The following is a 17,523-nucleotide window of genomic DNA, read 5'->3' on the forward strand; positions in this document are numbered from 1 at the left end:
CAGAGCTGCTCCATGGACGGCTCTCCTCCCCACTCCCTCACAATCCCCCATGCACAGGACAACGTAAGGGGCAAATATAAAGGAGGGGGAGGCAGCAGGGTCTGAGGCTGCCTCTAAAGGTGTAGCCAAGGGTTCCAGCCCCTCCAGTTTGAACGTGTTTCCCACCCTTCGTAAATGCCAGGAACCGTTCTAAAATCTACATAAATTAATTTAATCCTCACAAGAACACTAGGAGAAATATATATATACTTATTTATTTACTTTTTTTTTTTTACTATTCATCCCCCTTTCACACTAAGAAAATGGAGGCACAAAGGCTAACAACACCTTGCCCAAGAGCAGAGCGAGTGAGAGGCAGAACGGGATTCAGGCCCAGGCTACTCTATACAGGGGGTCCTCAGGTTACAAGGGTCTCGACATACAACGTTTCGAGTTTACGACACTCACTCCCATAAAAGCTTTAAAAAGCTGAGACGTGAATGTTTTGGCTTACGCCATTAGCATCTTACTTACAGACTACGTGGACGAACTAATTTGGTTGTGTGCAGTGTAAGAACACGCAGTTAACGCGGCGCATGAGTGAGGGAGTTGGCCACTTCCAGTGCGCAAGCCAACCACAGAAATAAAGGTAAGGGACTTTGTTTTACATTCATTTTATGTCGTTTTTTTTATATTACTACAGTATACAGTACAGTATATCTATGTCCTTTCCCTTTTGTCTGTGGTTTAGTTGTGTTTTATGTTCTAGATTATGATTTTACAGCTGTGTTAGGATAGGCTAGGGTGTATTTCAACTTACACCAAAATTCAGGTTATGTCACTGTCGTAGGAACGGAACTGTGTTGTAAGCCAAGGACCCCCTGTATGGCAGAGATGCAGCCTTACCCACGGGGCACTCTGCCTCTCCTGCCCTCATCTCTACCAGACTGGGCAGGGGAGAGATGGGAGAGGCATTTAGTGACCAGCTGCTCTAGGCCAGGCACTTGACGAACACTTGTATACTTCCGTCACATTAGGACACAACGAAGGATGAGCCATGACACTCACAGTGCATGTGGGGAAGCAAGACCAGAGAAGTCTGATCATCTTCCCAGGCCACACAGCCCAGGAAGGGATGAAGCTGAAATCCAAACCTCGGCCTGAGTTGAAGGGCCCCTCCCCAATCTACACGGGAACGGGGACCAGGAGGGAGAGAAGGGCCTGAGGAGACTGGAAAGGGGCTTCAGAGATGTCCTCAGGCCTAGCAGCTGTCTCAGGCTTCCCAGGGGTCCACAAGAACCTCCAGACCTCCTTCCCCACCCTTGCCTGGCATGGGTGGAGGACCCCAGGGGCAGGAGACCAGAGCAGGATAAGGGTAGGGGGCTGTTGCCAATGCCCTACACTCTTAGCAGCACCTGCTGACCCACGGGCTTGGGCACACAGAGATAAGGCCTGGACAGAGGCACCTCCTCCAGAGGACAAGGGCAAGAACCCAGATTGCCTAATGGCAGGTCTGGAGGGCATAGGACCGCCCAGAGCCCAGAAAGCCCCGATGGTAGAAAACAGCAGCTGGGGTGGAAATGCTGTCTCCCAGGACTCAGTCAGCGATGGCTCTGCTTCCATCAGGGCTGTGGCCCTGAGTCCCCTCTGACCCAGCCCCTGCCAGCCACAAGAAAGGGACAAGGTGGGTGAGATCGGCCCAATGACTCAGGCTGATGTACAGAGGGGATGGGAACAGACATACGGCAGGGAGGGCAGGGAGGCTTCACTGGAGCAGGCGCCGCCGGTACAGGGCAGCCAGGAGTGTGGCCACGAGCACCCCAGCAGCAGCCGCCCCGAGCCATGGAGCCCACGAGGCCGTCCAAGCACACGGCACCTCCTCCTCCTGGAGCTGGGGGTCAGTGTGCAGCCCTGGGTTGCCCGACAGGAGGTCAGTGCTAGGACCCTCAGCCACGTGGATGTTGAGGGTGTCCACTGACATATACTCATTCTCCTCCGGGGTGTTATCAGGTCCTGCAGCAAAGGAGATGCTATTGCTGATGTCAAGGTCCTCGGAGCGGACGGAGAGCGACGAGCCGATCATCCCGGAAGACAGCCTGCCTGGCTTGCTCAGCTCCAGCCCTGAGCTGTCAGAGCTGCTGTCTGTACAGGGTGAGCTGCCTCCAGCAGTGGAACCTGTGGGCACTGGAGACACGGGTGTCTCCTGGCGAAAAGAAAAAAAAAAGGAGAGGATGGAAGGGACTGGGCGTGGCAGGGTGGACAGCCCCCTTCCTAGGCCAGAGCAAGGACAAGCACCCCCACCCACAAGTCCCAGCCCACAGTGCCCAGGAGGCTTCCTCATAGTGCAGGAAGGCAGCAGGGGAGGAGACCAGGCCCTGCAGCAGCATCACTGGTGACCTCCCCCAGGGCAGCCCTGTCCCTACTCACAGGCTTGTGTGTCAATTCAGCCTCACCCCTGGGAGCCCTGGGTGGTGTGGCGCCATCCTGCACCAACATTCAGCCTAGGTCTAAGGGTCATGGAGTGGCTGGCCACAGGGTCAGAGCCCTGGCCATGCCCCCAAGAAGCCCCATGGGCTTGGTTCCTCTGGGCAGACAGCAGCACTAGGGTCGTACGTGCAGGCTCAGAGGGGCAGCTGGGTGGGGCTGCTGGGTCAGGGCAGCCGCCCAGGCTGGACGCGCTGGGACCACTGTCTGTAAAACCCTGGCCAGAGGGCAGAGCAAAGCATCAGGGCCGGTGGCCATCCTGCTGTATCCCTCACTGCTTCCTCTTCTGCAAAATGGCATCACCACGCTTACCAGGGAGCTGTGAGATCTAAATGGATGAATGCACGTGACCAGTGTGGGTGGCCTACCGTGCCTGACCCCCCTGAGACATCCACACTTAAGAGCTCTAATGATTATTATTATTCTAAAGGACATGGTGTGGGGTCTGAGTGAGGCTACTTGTCAGCTGTCCCTATACCCTTGAAAAGAGTCTCTGGGCCAGCCCAGGCTGGAGACAGAACACAGGCTGGGAAGGGTCCAAAGACAAGGCTAAGGAAGGGGCCCAGATCACTGTTAGGAGGGGTGAGGACTCACCTCCACAGGTCTCTTGCTGACCTTGCTGGAGGCTGCTGTGTTGGCAGGCACCTTGCTGGGCACTGAGCTTGTGGGCATCCTGTGCTCAGGCCCCATGCCAGTAGGTACCTTGGGTGGCACTGTGCCAACACGTGTTGAGTTGATAGGCAATTTAGATGGTACTAGACTGGGGGATACATTAGTGGGCATTATACCAGAGGATTTTGAGCTGGTAGACAACTTGGAAGGCACTGTGCTGGTAACTGCTGAGCGGACAGGCACCTTGGAGGGTGCTATGCTGGTGGTCATAGTGTTGGTGGGCACCTCTACCCCACTGGAGCAGAGGGTAGCTTCAGCCTGGTCACCGGCACCCCCTGCAGAGGAGGAAGTGGCGCCCGTAGATGGAGCTGGCACTGAGGGTCCAGGTGAGCGGCTTGCCCTGGCGGTGGGATGGGCCAGGGGCTGGAAGGAGACAGTTGGAGACATAGGCCCACGGGGTGATGTGCCTGCAGGTGGCAAAACAAAAGAGGAAAATGCGCCCACAGGGGAGCTGGGGTCAGAGGGCTGCAGAAGGACCCCTCTGGCCCAGCTTACGCCATCTCTATAGCTTCACGGTCTCTCAGCCACCTCCATGGAGGAGTCTCCATAGTCCCTTTGGTCGCTGCTCCCAGGCTTGAAGGCCCGAGAACTGCAGGCACGTTTGTTTGTTTTTTTGTTTTTTTTTGTTTTGTTTTTTAATTTTTTTATTTATTTATTCATTTTAGAGGGGAGGGGAGAGAGAGACAGAGAGAGAGAGAGACAGGGGGGAGGAGCTGGAAGCATCAACTCCCATATGTGCCTTGACCAGGCAAGCCCAGGGTTTTGAACCGGCGACCTCAGCATTTCCAGGTCGACGCTTTATCCACTGCGCCACCACAGGTCAGGCTGCAGGCACGTTTTTTTTTGTTTGTTTGTTTTTAATTTTATTTATTCACTTTAGAGAGGAGAGAGAAAGGGAGAGAGAGAGACAGAGAGAGAAGGTGGGGAGGAGCTGGAAGCATCAACTCCCATATGTGCCTTGACCAGGCAAGCCCAGGGTTTCGAACCGGCGACCTCAGTATTTCCAGGTCGACGCTTTATCCACTGCGCCACCACTGGTCAGGCTGCAGGCACGTTTTTGGTCCTGTCTATCCTCAGTCCTTGCTTGATCTATGGCACCAAGTCTGTTCTCTCACAAGAGTGAAATGGCCCATCTCTCCAACAGCTTCTATGAATTTGAATATCATTAATTATCACTCTGCTTTTTCTTCTCCTGCCTGGGACACCCCCACTTTCCCCCTGGGTCTGCCTGTTCCATCGCCTCCCTCGCCTGGTGGAATCCTGGATGCCCCTCTCACTGCCATCATCCCTCCTCGCCCGCCCCGGCAGGAGCGATCCGGGGCCAGGGCACGGGCAGCAGGGCGGCTCGGGCAGAAGCACTCACACCAGTCACATGGTCCCAGAGAGCCAGCTAACCCCCAGAGTGTACATATCTCCAAGGAGGCCTACTGACTCGAGGTGGCAGTGTGCAGGCCAGAGCCGCCCCCACGAGGAGGGCCTGCCCTGGGGAAGCACGAGGGAGCAGGTGGTGAAGCTATAAGGCAGTTACATCAGGACTGCCCACAGAACTCTGGGAATGCGCATGCCAGGCCCTACAGCCGACAAAGGCCAGGAGTGATTCTGATGTCTCTCCCAAAGGTAACACCATAGAATCTCGAGGGACCTGTCCACAGCGACCAACACTGAGATGCCCTTCGCCTCTCGGGTCCACAGCGGCGTTTCCCATGAAGGTATTCCGTAGCACGCAGACTGAAAACGGATGCTTGGGGCAGAGTTCTGAGATGACAGAGTATAGGGCTCTAAGGTGGCTTCTCTGAGCCTTTAATTGCTTGTGTGCCTTGTGTCTGTCCCAGAGGCACTGAGAGCTGGCCAGGCAGGCACCAGGGTCATGTGGAACACAGTTTGGGAAGTAGTGGTACAGAGAGATGCCAGCCTGGGGGTCAGAGTGGACAGCTCTGTATTCCAGAGGGGGAGCACTGAGGTCTGTGTGGGATTCGGGCCCGTGGCTGATGGAGACCATACTACCTCTGGGGGCTGAGAAAGTATGTGATTGGCTGGGAGCGAGAAACCAGTTTAGGGCAGGGCAGTGCCTAAGGGCTCCCCCGCCACCAGCAGGGACTCTCCCTTCTGCACTATCCTCCAGGTGCTAGTGGACCCCTATGGAGGCCCTTTGGCAGAGTGCAGAAGTGGCTCTAATTCTCTTCTCCTACCTGTATCCACGCCCTCTGCCATGTGACTTTGTCAGTCCTCCTATCTAGGGATGCAGTGTTTCCCTACTCCTTGAGCCTGGGTTGGCCTTGTGACTTGCTTTGGCCCACAGAATGAGGCAGGAGGAACACTGTGCCAGTTTTGAGCATCTGTCCCAGGAGCCCTCTCTCTCTCAGAACTCTGCTCAGCTGCCATGAAACGGATTTGTCTGCTGGAGGATGAGACTCCTGGAAGAGAACCCAGGTGCCCCAGACAACAGCCACAAACAGAGCTTATGTATACATGACTGTGTACACAAAAGGGAATTCGACCATGTTCTGAACAGCCCAAATTGCTGGCCCAGAGAATCATGAACTAAATAAATAGTCATATTTTAAGCTATTAAATTTGGGGGACTGTTTGTTACACAGTAAATGCTAACTAATATACCCTGTAAAAATTAGGTTCCCTAGAGTAAACTCCCTTTATTCCCACTCTTGCCTCTTGTCCAACAAAGCCAGAGCAGCAACTCTAACTCTCACCCCCACTTAGAGATCAGAAAGGCCCTGTAACTGTAGATTCTACACATACCTGCTGTGTGGGTACTGCCCAGTTCTGTGTCCTGCTTCTGAAGTCCACTTGAGGTCAGAGGGCTAAGGGCCGCCGTGTCAGAGGAGGGCTCCACGGGGCCACCAGGCCTCCTCGGGTCAGCTCCAGAGCTGGATGTCTGTGGGGCCTTCTTCGAACTCTGCAAGAAGAAAAATGTGAAAAAGGCAGTTGCTTTTCCCAGGAGCTGGCAAAGGATAGCTTATGCTCGCGGGGCAACTCCCACAGAGCTCAGCCCACACCACGGAGCACAGGAAACAGGAAGCCGCTGCTTTAGCTTCGGTCATTGCCAGACCCTCTGTCTACAGGTGACCTTGAACCCACCTCATAGAAAACACACACACCATACTCTGGGGAATCCCTATCTAGGGCCCTGTAGAAAGGTCCCTTTCTAGGCCCTGGCCGGTTGGCTTAGTGGTAGAGCATCGGCCTGGTGTGCGGAGGTCCCGGGTTCAATTCCCGGCCAGGGCACACAGGAGAAGCGCCCATCTGCTTCTCCACCCCTCCCCCTCTCCTTCCTCTCTGTCTCTCTCTCCCCCTCCCGCAGCCAAGGCTCCATTGGAGCAAAGATGGCCCTGGCCCGGGCGCTAGGGATGGCTTTGTGGCCTCTGCCTCAGGCTCTAGAATGGCTCTGATTGCAACAGAGCGACGCCCCAAGATGGGCAGAGCATCGCCCCCTGGTGGGCGTGCCGGGTGGATCCCGGTCAGGCGCATGCAGGAGTCTGTCTGACTGCCTCCCCGTTTCCAGCTTCAGAAAAATGCAAAAAAAAAAAAAGAAAGGTCCCTTTCTATAAAGCCATTGTACAGACCTCTTTCTTGGGTTGCAAGTCCATGGTTTGGTGTCTACAGGGCACCCACTGCCCATTCATTATATCTCAACAGAATCAGTTATCCTTCCCCCAAACTTCACGGCCTTGGCAATAATTACAGCTCCACCATCCACCCACTACCCCATCGCTTCCTTCTCCCTCGCTCTCCATCATCTGGTCAGCCCCTGGTCCCTCAACATCTCACATGCACCATTGCAAAGACCTCAAGCTGTAACCTCACAGCTGACTGATGAGAGGATTAGGGCAGCCACAGAGTGAAGCCCTGGTCAGCAGTCTGGGAGCTGGTCTGGGGAAGATCCCTGCTAGGGGAGCCCTGGGGTTCTGAGCAGAGATTAGGCCTGATTTATGGGGTGCAGGAGAGGGCTTCTGGAGGGCTGAGTGAGCAGAAGTAGGTAAATGATAACACAAAAGAAGGGGGCAAAAGGTAGATTATGGACCCACCTCTCCCGGAGATGGTGGCAAGTGGGTATCCTGGACAGGCATGGGGTAACTTGGCTCCTCGTCTCTGTAGCTGTTGTGGGGGGCAGTGGGGGCCACAGCAGGCGTGGAGGGCCTGGGAGCTTCAGCAGGACCTGGTGACAGCTCTGGTGGGGCTGGGGTCCGGTTTTGGTTCGCTGGAGGACAGAGATATAATGAGGTCAAGGAGGAATCGGGGTGTTCACAGTAACCGGAGACACCCCGGGCCACGGCTGTTGGGACTCCCACAGCTCCCACAGCTGTCCTGACATGGGATGCACTCAGAGGAGACAAGCTTCAATGAGTGGGAGGCGGAAGTGGGTGGGAGGCAGGGGCTGGGGGAACAAGGAGAGGGAGGTGGAGTGAGATGGAAGGGAGAGAATGGCTGGCCGCACTGGCCTCTCACCACCCAGACTGGGCCAGCAGTCACGGCTTCTCTGTCCCCAGGTGCTCTGGGACCCTGTGGCTTTCTCCTCCTTGTGGCTGGTTGTCACCACCAACTGACCCTGACCTGATGCTGCCTCCTCTTCGGCCACTTCCCTTTGCCCTCAAGACCTACTCCTGGCCCCACCCCGACTGTCTGTATTCAGGGAATCACTGTTAATTCCACAAATGACGTGCTTGGAAGGGAGGAAGAGAGGGAAGGACTGGAGGTAGAGAAAAACAAGAGAAGACAAATAAGGGTGCAGTTTTACAAGGCTATAAATCTAGGCAGGGCTTAAAAGCCCCAAGGGGCATCTGGCCTGGCAGGGAGGATGGGGGGGGGCAGAGGGGTAATGAATGAGGGAGCTAGAAGGCACTAAGGGAAACCAGGGGAGGGGAAAGGATAGCAGAAACCCATGAGGGAGGAAAAGGAGACGGTACAGGGAAGGAAAGGAGACAGGAGTGGAGAGAAGATGAACTGAGAGAGAAGAAACAGGAGGAAGTGAGAACAGGGGCGTGAACTGAGGGAGAAGAGACAGGAAGAAGTGAGAACAGGGGCAGGAGACAAGTATCACAGCTCCATTTGGCTCCATTTGCTGAGCACAGGGGGGCTCAGCCCCGCCTAAGCACTCAGCATGCTGACATCCCATGGTTCCCACTGCAGCCCATGAGGTAGATGTTGCCATTAGCCCTGTTTTACAGAGGAGAAGACAGAGGCTCAGGGACATTAAGGGACTTGGCCTAAAGGGCACAGCTAATAAGTAGTTAAGCTGGGACCTAACCCCAGCTTTGTCTACTGCCCAGAAGTAATGGGAGGGAGGGTGTCAGAGGAAGGGTAGAGTATAGGGGTGAGGGGAAAGGGGGAGTGGAGTCCAGGGGAACAGACAGGGGTTCCAAGGAGAGGCCCAGGGCAGGCAGCTTACAGGACAGGTTGCTGTGATAGACGTGGGCCACTTCATCAGCCAGACCAGCCAGCTCACAGGCCCTCAGTGCCCGGATGAGGGACTCCACCCAGCCACTCCGCCGCCGAAGGCTGTTGAAGAGTTCCCAAATGGTGTTCCGGTTCCCTCTGTGATCGTAGAGGGCCCGCAGTTGGTCCTGGAAGACACAGCCCATAGGCCTGTTCAAGCCAGGTGGCCTTGGCCCTTTCCTCACTCTAGAGGGCACAGCTGTAGAGAGGGGCACCCAGCAACCACAAGAGGGAGGCAGCTATCTGAAACTGGGTCAGAGCCAGGACAAGGCTAGGGTTTGAGTTCAAGTTTAAAGGTGGCTACCATGCCCTGGCTGGGTGGTTCAGTGGATAAAGTGTCACCCAGTGCACTGAGATCGCTGGTTGCACCCCCAGTCAGGGCAAGTACGAAAAGCAGTCAATGAGTGCACAACTAAATGAAACAACAAGTTGATTCTTTTCTCTCCCTCCCTCTCCACCCCCCTCATGCCCCCGCCCTTGCTCTCTCAATGAATGGAATAAACAAAATATAAATAAAGGCAGCCACCAGGAAAGCTGCCAGAGGCTCTTACCGTGTCCTGGGCTCTCTAGAGTTATCTTATTTAATGCAATTATTATTCCTACTCTGCAGATGAGGAAACTAAGGCTTCGCAGAAGTAAGGTAGAAAGATCCTACATCAGTGGGGCGGGAATCTGAACCCTATTAGTCTGATGCCAAAGCCTGGGGTTTATTTATACAGCCCCAAGGCCAAAGGGTTTAAATTAGCAGAGGAAGAAAAGAAGTGTAGGAAACAGCAGCTGAAGAGGAGCATACAGGGAAAGAGAGGAGACCAACAATGAGAACCAGGGAAGAAAACGGACGGGAGATTCTGGGATGATGAAGCAGCTGCAGTCTTTAAATCCACCTGAATTCTCGCATACAAATAAGCAACCAGAGAGCAGAAACAAAACTCATGGAAAATATTTACTGAAGAACAGGTGACAAGGTTTCCCCACAAACCGCAAAATACAAGAGGGCCAAACCCCATCAGTCACAGACTGGTGCTACCAGCATCAGTGGGCAGGAAGCAGAGAATAGGGGAGTTCAATTTAAGAACAGCAATAACTAGGAAGGCTCTGGCCCACTTCACAACGGGTTCGGTTCTGAGGCAGCTGGGCTGGTCTGACACTCATGAACTCTCAAAACTGAGCCCTGGGCTCCGTAACAGGACGGGGTCCCGCAACAAGGAGAATGGAATCAATACAGCCAGCACAAGGACAAGAGATGAAGAAAAAGACGATTCCGATAAAAGTGGATGCAGGGCCCTGGAGCCTGGAATTTCAGGCAGCCAGCGCCATATTGGTAAGCACTACAGTGGCCCCTCGTCTATCGTGGGGGCTAGGTTCCAGAACACCCCCCAGGAGGCAAAAATCCATGAAGTAGCAACCTTATATTTATTTTATTATTTATATGTATTTTAAGGCTTTATAAACCCTCCCCATACTCTTATAAACCTTTTCAATTTTTTAGGCTAGAAAATGCTTATTTTACCACAAAAATAATGAAAATAATAAATATATAAAAATACCTATATACCACAAAATCCCACGCTATAGGTAAAAACACTTATATAGCAGAAAACCCGAGATACAAAATTAAATATACTGTATACAATTAAAAAATCCGCGAAACAGCGAGACCACGAAAATGAACTGCGATATGGCAAGGGACGAGCGTATACCACAATGGCATCAGAGGGAGCTCAGCAAAGTTGGAAAGGCCACCCTGAACCACATTCTCTCTGAAAGTTAGAAAAGGGACAAGGACAGGGAAGGAAGGAGTTGACTGTGGCTTGAGTGAAACTCTGCATTGCACAGCCCTGCCCCAGTCTGGCTGGTGCTCACGCCGTGGCTCACCTGGTCACTTGTTGTGAGACAAGACAAGTAAGGCAGAATCTCCAGAACATGAATGTGGTAAAACTTGCGGAAATGGTGGCGGATGAACTCATAAGTCTTGTCCTCGGCAAACGTCATCACACAGGTTCTGAAGTGACAGAGGGCTCTGGCCTGTCCAAGGACTGAGAGGGGAACAGACTGGAAGAAAAGAGAGCACACATGACAACAGGACTGGAGGTGGGGTCGGACAAAAGGCAATTCTTTCTTTCTCAACTCTGGAATTTTGGCTTTTCTCTTTAAGCATCCTATTTTATTGTGGCCGGAGTCCCAGAGACCTTCAAGCAATTTGCTTAAAGACAAATTGATGACAAAAAAATAAAAATAAAAATAAATCAAAGCAGATTCTGAAGATCTAGGGTCCATTTCTGCCCTGCAAGCTGGTCAGTGTTGAGGAAGGTCTCCGCCATCCTCCCCAGGTCTGTGTTAGTAAGAGGGCTCCACCTGGAAGTGCTGCTTCTCTGAGGTACACTGGGGGGGGGGGGGAGTAGCCCAACATGATACTAGGATTCATCCTACTTGAAAGATAAATAAAATGAAGTATTAAGAAAGAAAGGGAGCTGGCCCTGGCTGGTTGGCTCAGTGGTAGAGCATCGGCCTGGCGTGCAGGAGTCCCGGGTTCGATTCCCGGCCAGGGAACACAGAAGCGCCCATTTGCTTCTCCACCCCTCCCCCTCTCCTTCCTCTCTGTCTCTCTCTTCCCCTCCCGCAGCCGAGGCTCCATTGGAGCAAAGGTGGCCTGGGCGCTGAGGATGGTTCTATGGCCTCTGCCTCAGGCACTAGAATGGCTCTGGTTGCAACAGAGCAACGCCCCAGATGGGCGGAGCATCGCCTCCTGGTGGGCATGCCGGCGCATGCAGGAGTCTGTCTGACTGCCTCCCCGTTTCCAACTTCAGAAAAATACAAAAAAAAAAAAAAAAAAGGGAGCTATTAGTTAATGGAAGAGTAAAGAATTGAGGTCTTCGGGATCCAGGATCAGGTTCTTTCCAGAACATTACTGTGTGCCCACCATTTAAAGCTTGCTACATGCCTGGCCTGTGGTGACACAGTGGATAGAGCGTTCACTTGGAATGCTCAGGTTGCCAGTTTGAAACCCTGGGCTTGTCTAGTCAAGGCACATATGAGAAGCAATCAATGAACAAATAAAATGAAGCAATTATGAGTTGATACTTCTCATTCCTCCCCCACCCCCTGTAAGAGCAATAAATAAAATCTTTAAAATAAATAAATAAAGCTTGCTACATACATGTTCTTAGGAAGCTGAGCTCCTCTGCCCTGAACTCACTCTTGACCTGGGGCAATTTACCAGTCTTTTCCAGGCTTATCCTTACCCGTAAAATGGCTCAGAGAGCTTGTACTGACAATGCATTAGTTCTGTCCTATAAGCTTAAAATTCACAAGTGCCTCAAATACTAGCCATTATTGCCAGTTGCTTATGTAGAACTTACCACAATTTGCAATTATAAATGCATTTGTTTGTTTGTTTCTTATTTGTCTCCCCCCTACGGAGAGCTGCAGGGAATAAGACAAGGTCTCTGCCATCATCCAACATTATATTCTACTTTGTGGGACAGAAAACAAATCAGCAAACAGATACATGGATAATAATAAAGGTTACAAAGAAAATTAAGCAGGGTAATGAGACAGAGCCCATGCAGAAGGGCATGCGGCTTGAACTGGATGGTCAAAGAAGCCTTTCTGAATTGGCAACATTTGAGCTGAGCCGTTCTTAGCTGTGAGATCCGTATATCGTATATCTGGCAGAGGGCACAGCAAGGGAGAGCTGCTAAGGTGGGAACAAGCTAGGCATGTTTGAAGAATAGAAAGCAGACGTGGTGGTAGCGCAGTGGATAGAGCATCAGAGTGTGATGCGGAAAACCCAGGTTCGAGACCCCGAGGTCGCCGGCTTGAGTGAGGACTCATCTGGTTTGAGCAAAAAGCTCACCAGCTTGAGCCCAAGGTCGCTGGCTTGAGCAAGGGGTTACTTGGTCTGCTGAAGGCCCGTGGTCAAGGCACATATGAGAAGGCAATCAATGAACAATTAAAGTGTTGCAATGAGCAACAAAAAACTAATGATTGATGCTTCTCATCTCTCCGTTCCTGTCTGTCTCTGTCTATCCCTCTCTCTGACTCTTTCTCTGTCTCTGTAAAAAAAAAAAAAAAAAAGAAAAAAGAAAGAAAGAAAGCAGGTCCAGGTGGTCCAGGTTAAGAACACTAGTGGGAGGGGCAGAGATCAAGGTCAAGGAGGTTGGGAGGGTCTGCCCATATATAGAGTTATAGGAAAAGATGTTGGGTTTTATTTGGAGTGAAACAAAGAACCATTGGAGGGATCTGAGCAGGGAAGAGAGAGGATTTGATTTCTGTTAAAGCTCTTCTGGCAGTTGTAAGGACATTGGACTGTGGAGGGGCCAGAATGGAGGCAAGGCGACAAGTCAGGAGACCACAGCAGGGGACAAACACATAGTAGGTATGGCTGGGAGGGTAACTACGGAGGTGGCTTGAGATGGTTGGATTCCTGTGTTTGTGGATTCAGGAGGTGAGGGAGAGAGAAGAGTCAAGAACGACTCCTTGGCCTGACCTGCGGTGGCGCAGTGGATAAAGCGTCGACCTGGAAATGCTGAGGGCGCCGGTTCAAAACCCTGGGCTTGCCTGGTCAAGGCACATATGGGAGTTGATGCTTCCTGCTGCTCCTCCCTTTCTCTCTCTCTCTTTCTTGCTCTCTCTCTCCTCTCTAAAATGAATAAGTAAATAAATAATTTAAAAAAAAAAGAACGACTCCTTGGGCGCTGGTTGGATGGAGACTGCTGTTCAGCCAGCCAGGGTATTCAGGAGGAGGAGCATTGTCAGGAGACTCCAGCGCTCCATTTTGAACAAGTGAACCCTGAGATGCTATTGAATGTCCAAATGCGTTTTCAGGGAGGGTAGCGCCAGAGGAGAAGGCCAGGCTTGAGTAGAAACAGGGGTAGCAGGTTGAATGAGACCTCTAGGAGACAGTGCTGAAGAGCAGAGAGCATCCAAAAACTGTGGAGACCATCTGTCCCTCACCACATGGGAAACAGGGAAGCAGTCCAGGCTACCAGCCTCATGGCCTCACAACTCACACTGCATGACCTGTTTTGCCAACCATCAGGTGCTACATTCCTGGTGGGGCAAGTGCTAATGACAGAGGTCAAGAGAATCAGGGAGGTGGGGCAGGGTCCTCAGGAGGCTTCAGGAGGTAAGCAAAGAACAACTCAATGGTAGCTAATAGACATTTTTCTCCTCCTCCCCCCCCCCCCCACAACATCCAGGGAGGTATCAGGAGAGAGTGAGGTGAAACATTCTTCTGCATCCCAGCCTCAGCCGTTAAGACTCAGAGTTTGGGGGGCATAGTTTTATGATATGTATGGTCCCACCAAAAAGAAAGGAAACCCATATTTGTTCACATTTATTGAGGATCCGCTATAGGTAGGCACATCCTATATTTGTTTCATTTAATCCTTGCCACAATCCCATGAGGATAAATAAAGCCAAGTTGCACAGCTGACCGGTGGCTCTGACAGGACTTGAACCTAATATGTCACTGACTCACTGCAGCTCACCATACACCTGGCAGTGCATAGAGGCCCTGCAGCGAGAAGCATACAGACGCCTGCCTTTAAGCTCAGGGAGGCGCCAAAGTAACTGCCTGAGTTGGGGGTAGAGGTGGGAGTCGCTGGGTAAGGCTGTGCCTGGGAAGATGCAACATTTAGTCCCTTCTCTTGTGGACAATGGCAATCTTTCAGACAGGGCAGAGGACCTTCTAACTGTGCCCTCCACGCAGCTCGGGTCTCAGGTCGCTGACCGTCCTTCCAGATGTTTTGGAGGCTCCAGCATCTACACGGAGAACATCGTGATTGGGTATTGTTTTGTTTTGTTTTCCCTGGTGTTTTTCTGGCACCTCTTTACTGTCTCAGAGAAGATGGACGGCCGAGTGTTCTGGATGCACCCAGAGGGGAGAGAGTGTCCAACCCTACTGCCTTAGGGCTCTGAGCGCGTTGGAGAAATATCCACCCGCGCGCCGGAGGAGCGAGGCCTCACAGCCTGGGCTCAGATCCTAGACTCCTAGGACAGACCCAGGGCCGCGGGGGGCCGGGAGGCAGCTCTTCGGAGCAGGTGTCACCACCGAAAACTGTCAAGCCGAGGGAAGGGCGGTAACCCTCTACTCCCAGGCGCGGCGGCGCCCGCCCTCGCTTGGTGCCCCGGAGTAGGCCTCGCCCAGGGTCACCCTGAGCCTGTCGGCCGCTGGAGGAGCTCGGCAGCCGGCGCCCAGCTCCTTCCGGCCCAACCGCCCCCGCAGTCCGACCGACGCCCGGCGCCATGCACCTCCCGAGCCCCCTGGAACTGGATGCGGCGCGTGGGGCCCGCACTGCCCTGAGCCCCGCGCGCCCTGTCCACTCCCCCGCTCCCGCCGGCCCCGGGTCCCGCGTGCCCAGGCGGGCGCTGAGTCCCACTCGACTCTTGCTTCCGCGGGCCACCCACCGAAAGGCGTCCGTGCTCCCTAAGCCCAAAGGACGGAGCTCACTGGGCGGCGATCTTACCTTCGGTAGACACGACCCGGCGACCTGCCGCCAGCCGCGGACTTGTACCGACCGCCACCTGCAGCCCGGAACCCTCCCCGCAGGGAGGGAGGAGCGGGGCCACGAGCTAGACGGCAGGGGCGGGACCTCGCGGCTCGCGTGGGCAGCTAGCCGGGCCGCAGGGACATTCCTAAATAGAAGTCAGATCACTCGTTATTTCTGGGGGGATGGATATATTTATTGTGTATCTTGGTGCGAGTGCTGAGTACATGGGCTTGTGTTTGTGTAAAAACCTAGGTTTGGGGGCCTGGCTCCGCTGGACCCGCGCTCCAAAACGACCTAGGTTTTTGCTGGTGCGCAAAGGAATCGATTCTTTTCTTTTCTTGTTTGTAGAGCAACTTTCAGGGTCTGGCCAGAAATCAAGCGGACGGTTGATCTCTATGTGGCCGGCTCGGTTCCCATGCTTCATAAGCGACGCTACACGTCGTCCCTCCGAGTAGTTTACGGGGTGAGCGGCTTTACGTCGTTCGCTCTTGGGCGCGCAGGGCCTGGCACACTGTGAGTGCTCAATAAACGTCGGGCCCTGGCCGGTTGGCTCAGTGATAGAGCGTCGGCCTGGCGTGCAGAAGTCCCGGGTTCGATTCCCGACCAGGGCACACAGGAGAAGCGCCCATCTGCTTCTCCACCCCTCCCCCTCTCCTTCCTCTCTGTCTCTCTCTTCCCCTCCCGCAGCCAAGGCTCCATTGGAGCAAAGATGGCCCGGGCGCTGGGGATGGCTCCTTGGCCTCTGCCCCAGGCGCTAGAGTGGCTCTGGTCGCGACAGAGCGACGCCCTGGAGGGGCAGAGCATCGCCCCTCGTGGGCGTGCCGGGTGGGTTTCCAGCTTCAGAAAAATACAAAAAATAAAATAAAATAAAATAAACGTCGGGTGATTCGCAAGTGCCCAGCCAGGAAACAGTGCGTGCTGGGTCTGAAGTAGCAGGATCCAGCTGTAGGCATGAGCGCCAAGGTTGGGGCGCCTGGCACCCTGGGTGTGGCCCTTGAGTGCTGTGTGGGAAAGGTTTCTCTACCCCTGCGGGTACCTCCCTCAGTGCTTGTCAACCGCCTTGTCCTTCCTCTAATGAGGCAGAGGACACTTGCTGGGGCAGAAGCCAGCACTTTTGAGCACCTGCCATGTTCCAGATAAAGGCTTAAAGTCTGTATCTTAGGGCCCTTTAAATCTCTTACAATAACGAGGTAGAGGTTTATTTTTTCTGTTTTAAAGAGAGATTTAAAGATTTGGGGAAATGTTTGGCAGTTCTTTCTAAAATTTAAACATATGCCAACACTCTCACATAGCAATGACTCCTGGGTATGCATCTACCTAGAGACATGCACAATAATGTTCATAGTGGCTTTATTTGAATAGGCAAATTCCAAACAACCCAAAGGTCCATCAGCAGGAAAATGGAGAAACAAGGCCTGACCTGTGGTGGCGCAGTGGATAAAGCGTTGACCTGGAAATGCTGAGGTCGCCGGTTCAAAACCCTGGGTTTGCCTGGTCAAGGCACATATGGGAGTTGAAGCTTCCTGGTCCTCTCCCCCTTCTCTCTCTCTCTCTCTCTCTCAATCTCTCTCTCTCCTCTAAAATGAATAAATAAATAAAAATAATTTTAAAAAAAGAAAATGGAGAAACAAACTCTGGTGTGCTATAACATGGAATAATATACAACAGTGAAAAGGAACAAGCTATTGATAGACACAACATGGCTAAATCTCACTGGATAAATGGACACTGTGGCTAATTAAGCCAAGCACAGAGAGTACATGCTGTCTGTCCGCAGTCACAAGGTAAGGTTCAAGAACTCACCTACATAAATAGAAATCAAATCACTAGTTACTTATCGGTATCTTGAGGGTGGGATACAAGGGAGACTTCTGGGAGGAATGGATATATTGTGTTTCTTGATGTGAGTGTTGAGTACAGGGGCTTTTGCACGTGTAAAAATGCATCAGCTATGTACTTAAGATTGTTAAACTTTATAGTGCAACTTAAAAGACACCCGAGGGGTTAAAAGGCTTGGTCAAGATTATGTGCAAATAAATGCCTGAGTACATACGTGTCTCCGAAGCTCCCAAACTGAATTGTAGGAGGATACCTGAACATTTTTCAGATGGGATTGTATTACTTTACTTGGTAAACTTGTGGATATTTCACAACATTCAGCACATACAAAATGTTAATATCACACCTAAACTCAACTAACTGTAATAAAACCAAGACAAGGTGAACGTTGATAGATTTGAAAATTAATCCTGCCTGAAACCCACCCAAATCCAGTGACTTCATATTTAATTCTTTTAGGAAGGGCAGCAGGAGTAAGGCAACTTGCTTTGAAATGTAGTTGTCACCCTGTTTTTGCTGGACCTCACAGGGCATTAAAAATATTTATATACCGCTTCCTCAAAAAACACTGGGAGATACTACTGTCTTGTCTGTTTGAGATGCT

At 52.4% G+C, this 17,523-nt stretch overlaps 1 protein-coding gene across 4 annotated transcripts; it reads right to left on the reverse strand.

The window, feature by feature from the left end:
• Positions 1-243: 243 nt before the first annotated feature.
• On the reverse strand, positions 244-15,708 carry MAVS (mitochondrial antiviral signaling protein). Of its 4 annotated transcripts, XM_066387300.1 has the most exons (8): positions 15,057-15,112; positions 14,276-14,352; positions 10,462-10,638; positions 8,540-8,714; positions 7,179-7,351; positions 5,887-6,049; positions 3,058-3,542; positions 246-2,182 (listed from the first exon to the last, which is right to left on the reverse strand). In XM_066387300.1, the coding sequence occupies exons 3-8, from the start codon at positions 10,576-10,578 to the stop codon at positions 1,745-1,747; spliced, it is 1,551 nt and encodes a 516-aa protein (XP_066243397.1). In that variant the 5' UTR covers positions 10,579-10,638; positions 14,276-14,352; positions 15,057-15,112; the 3' UTR covers positions 246-1,744. The 4 variants fall into 4 exon arrangements, with proteins under 4 accessions (XP_066243400.1, XP_066243397.1, XP_066243399.1 ...); XM_066387302.1 differs by lacking the exon at positions 14,276-14,352 and having other exon boundaries at positions 5,893-6,049; positions 15,057-15,708; XM_066387299.1 differs by lacking the exon at positions 14,276-14,352 and having other exon boundaries at positions 247-2,182; positions 15,057-15,706.
• Between the last annotated feature and the right edge of the window lie 1,815 nt (positions 15,709-17,523).

The sequence above is a fragment of the Saccopteryx leptura genome, chromosome 5 (assembly GCF_036850995.1).
Source record: "Saccopteryx leptura isolate mSacLep1 chromosome 5, mSacLep1_pri_phased_curated, whole genome shotgun sequence".
NCBI classification, from domain to species: domain Eukaryota; kingdom Metazoa; phylum Chordata; class Mammalia; order Chiroptera; family Emballonuridae; genus Saccopteryx; species Saccopteryx leptura.

Bases quoted from the DNA above. Each gene is read 5' to 3' on its own strand.
- MAVS (XM_066387300.1), bottom strand. From the start codon at position 10,578: ATGACGTTTGCCGAGGACAAGACTTATGAGTTCATCCGCCACCATTTC. The intron at 6,050-7,178 runs GTGGGTCCATAA...TTCTTCTTGCAG, and splicing joins TGCCACCATCTCCGGGAGAG to AGTTCGAAGAAGGCCCCACA. The intron at 3,543-5,886 runs GTAGAATCTACA...TGCCACCTGCAG, and splicing joins TACCCACACAGCAGGTATGT to GCACATCACCCCGTGGGCCT.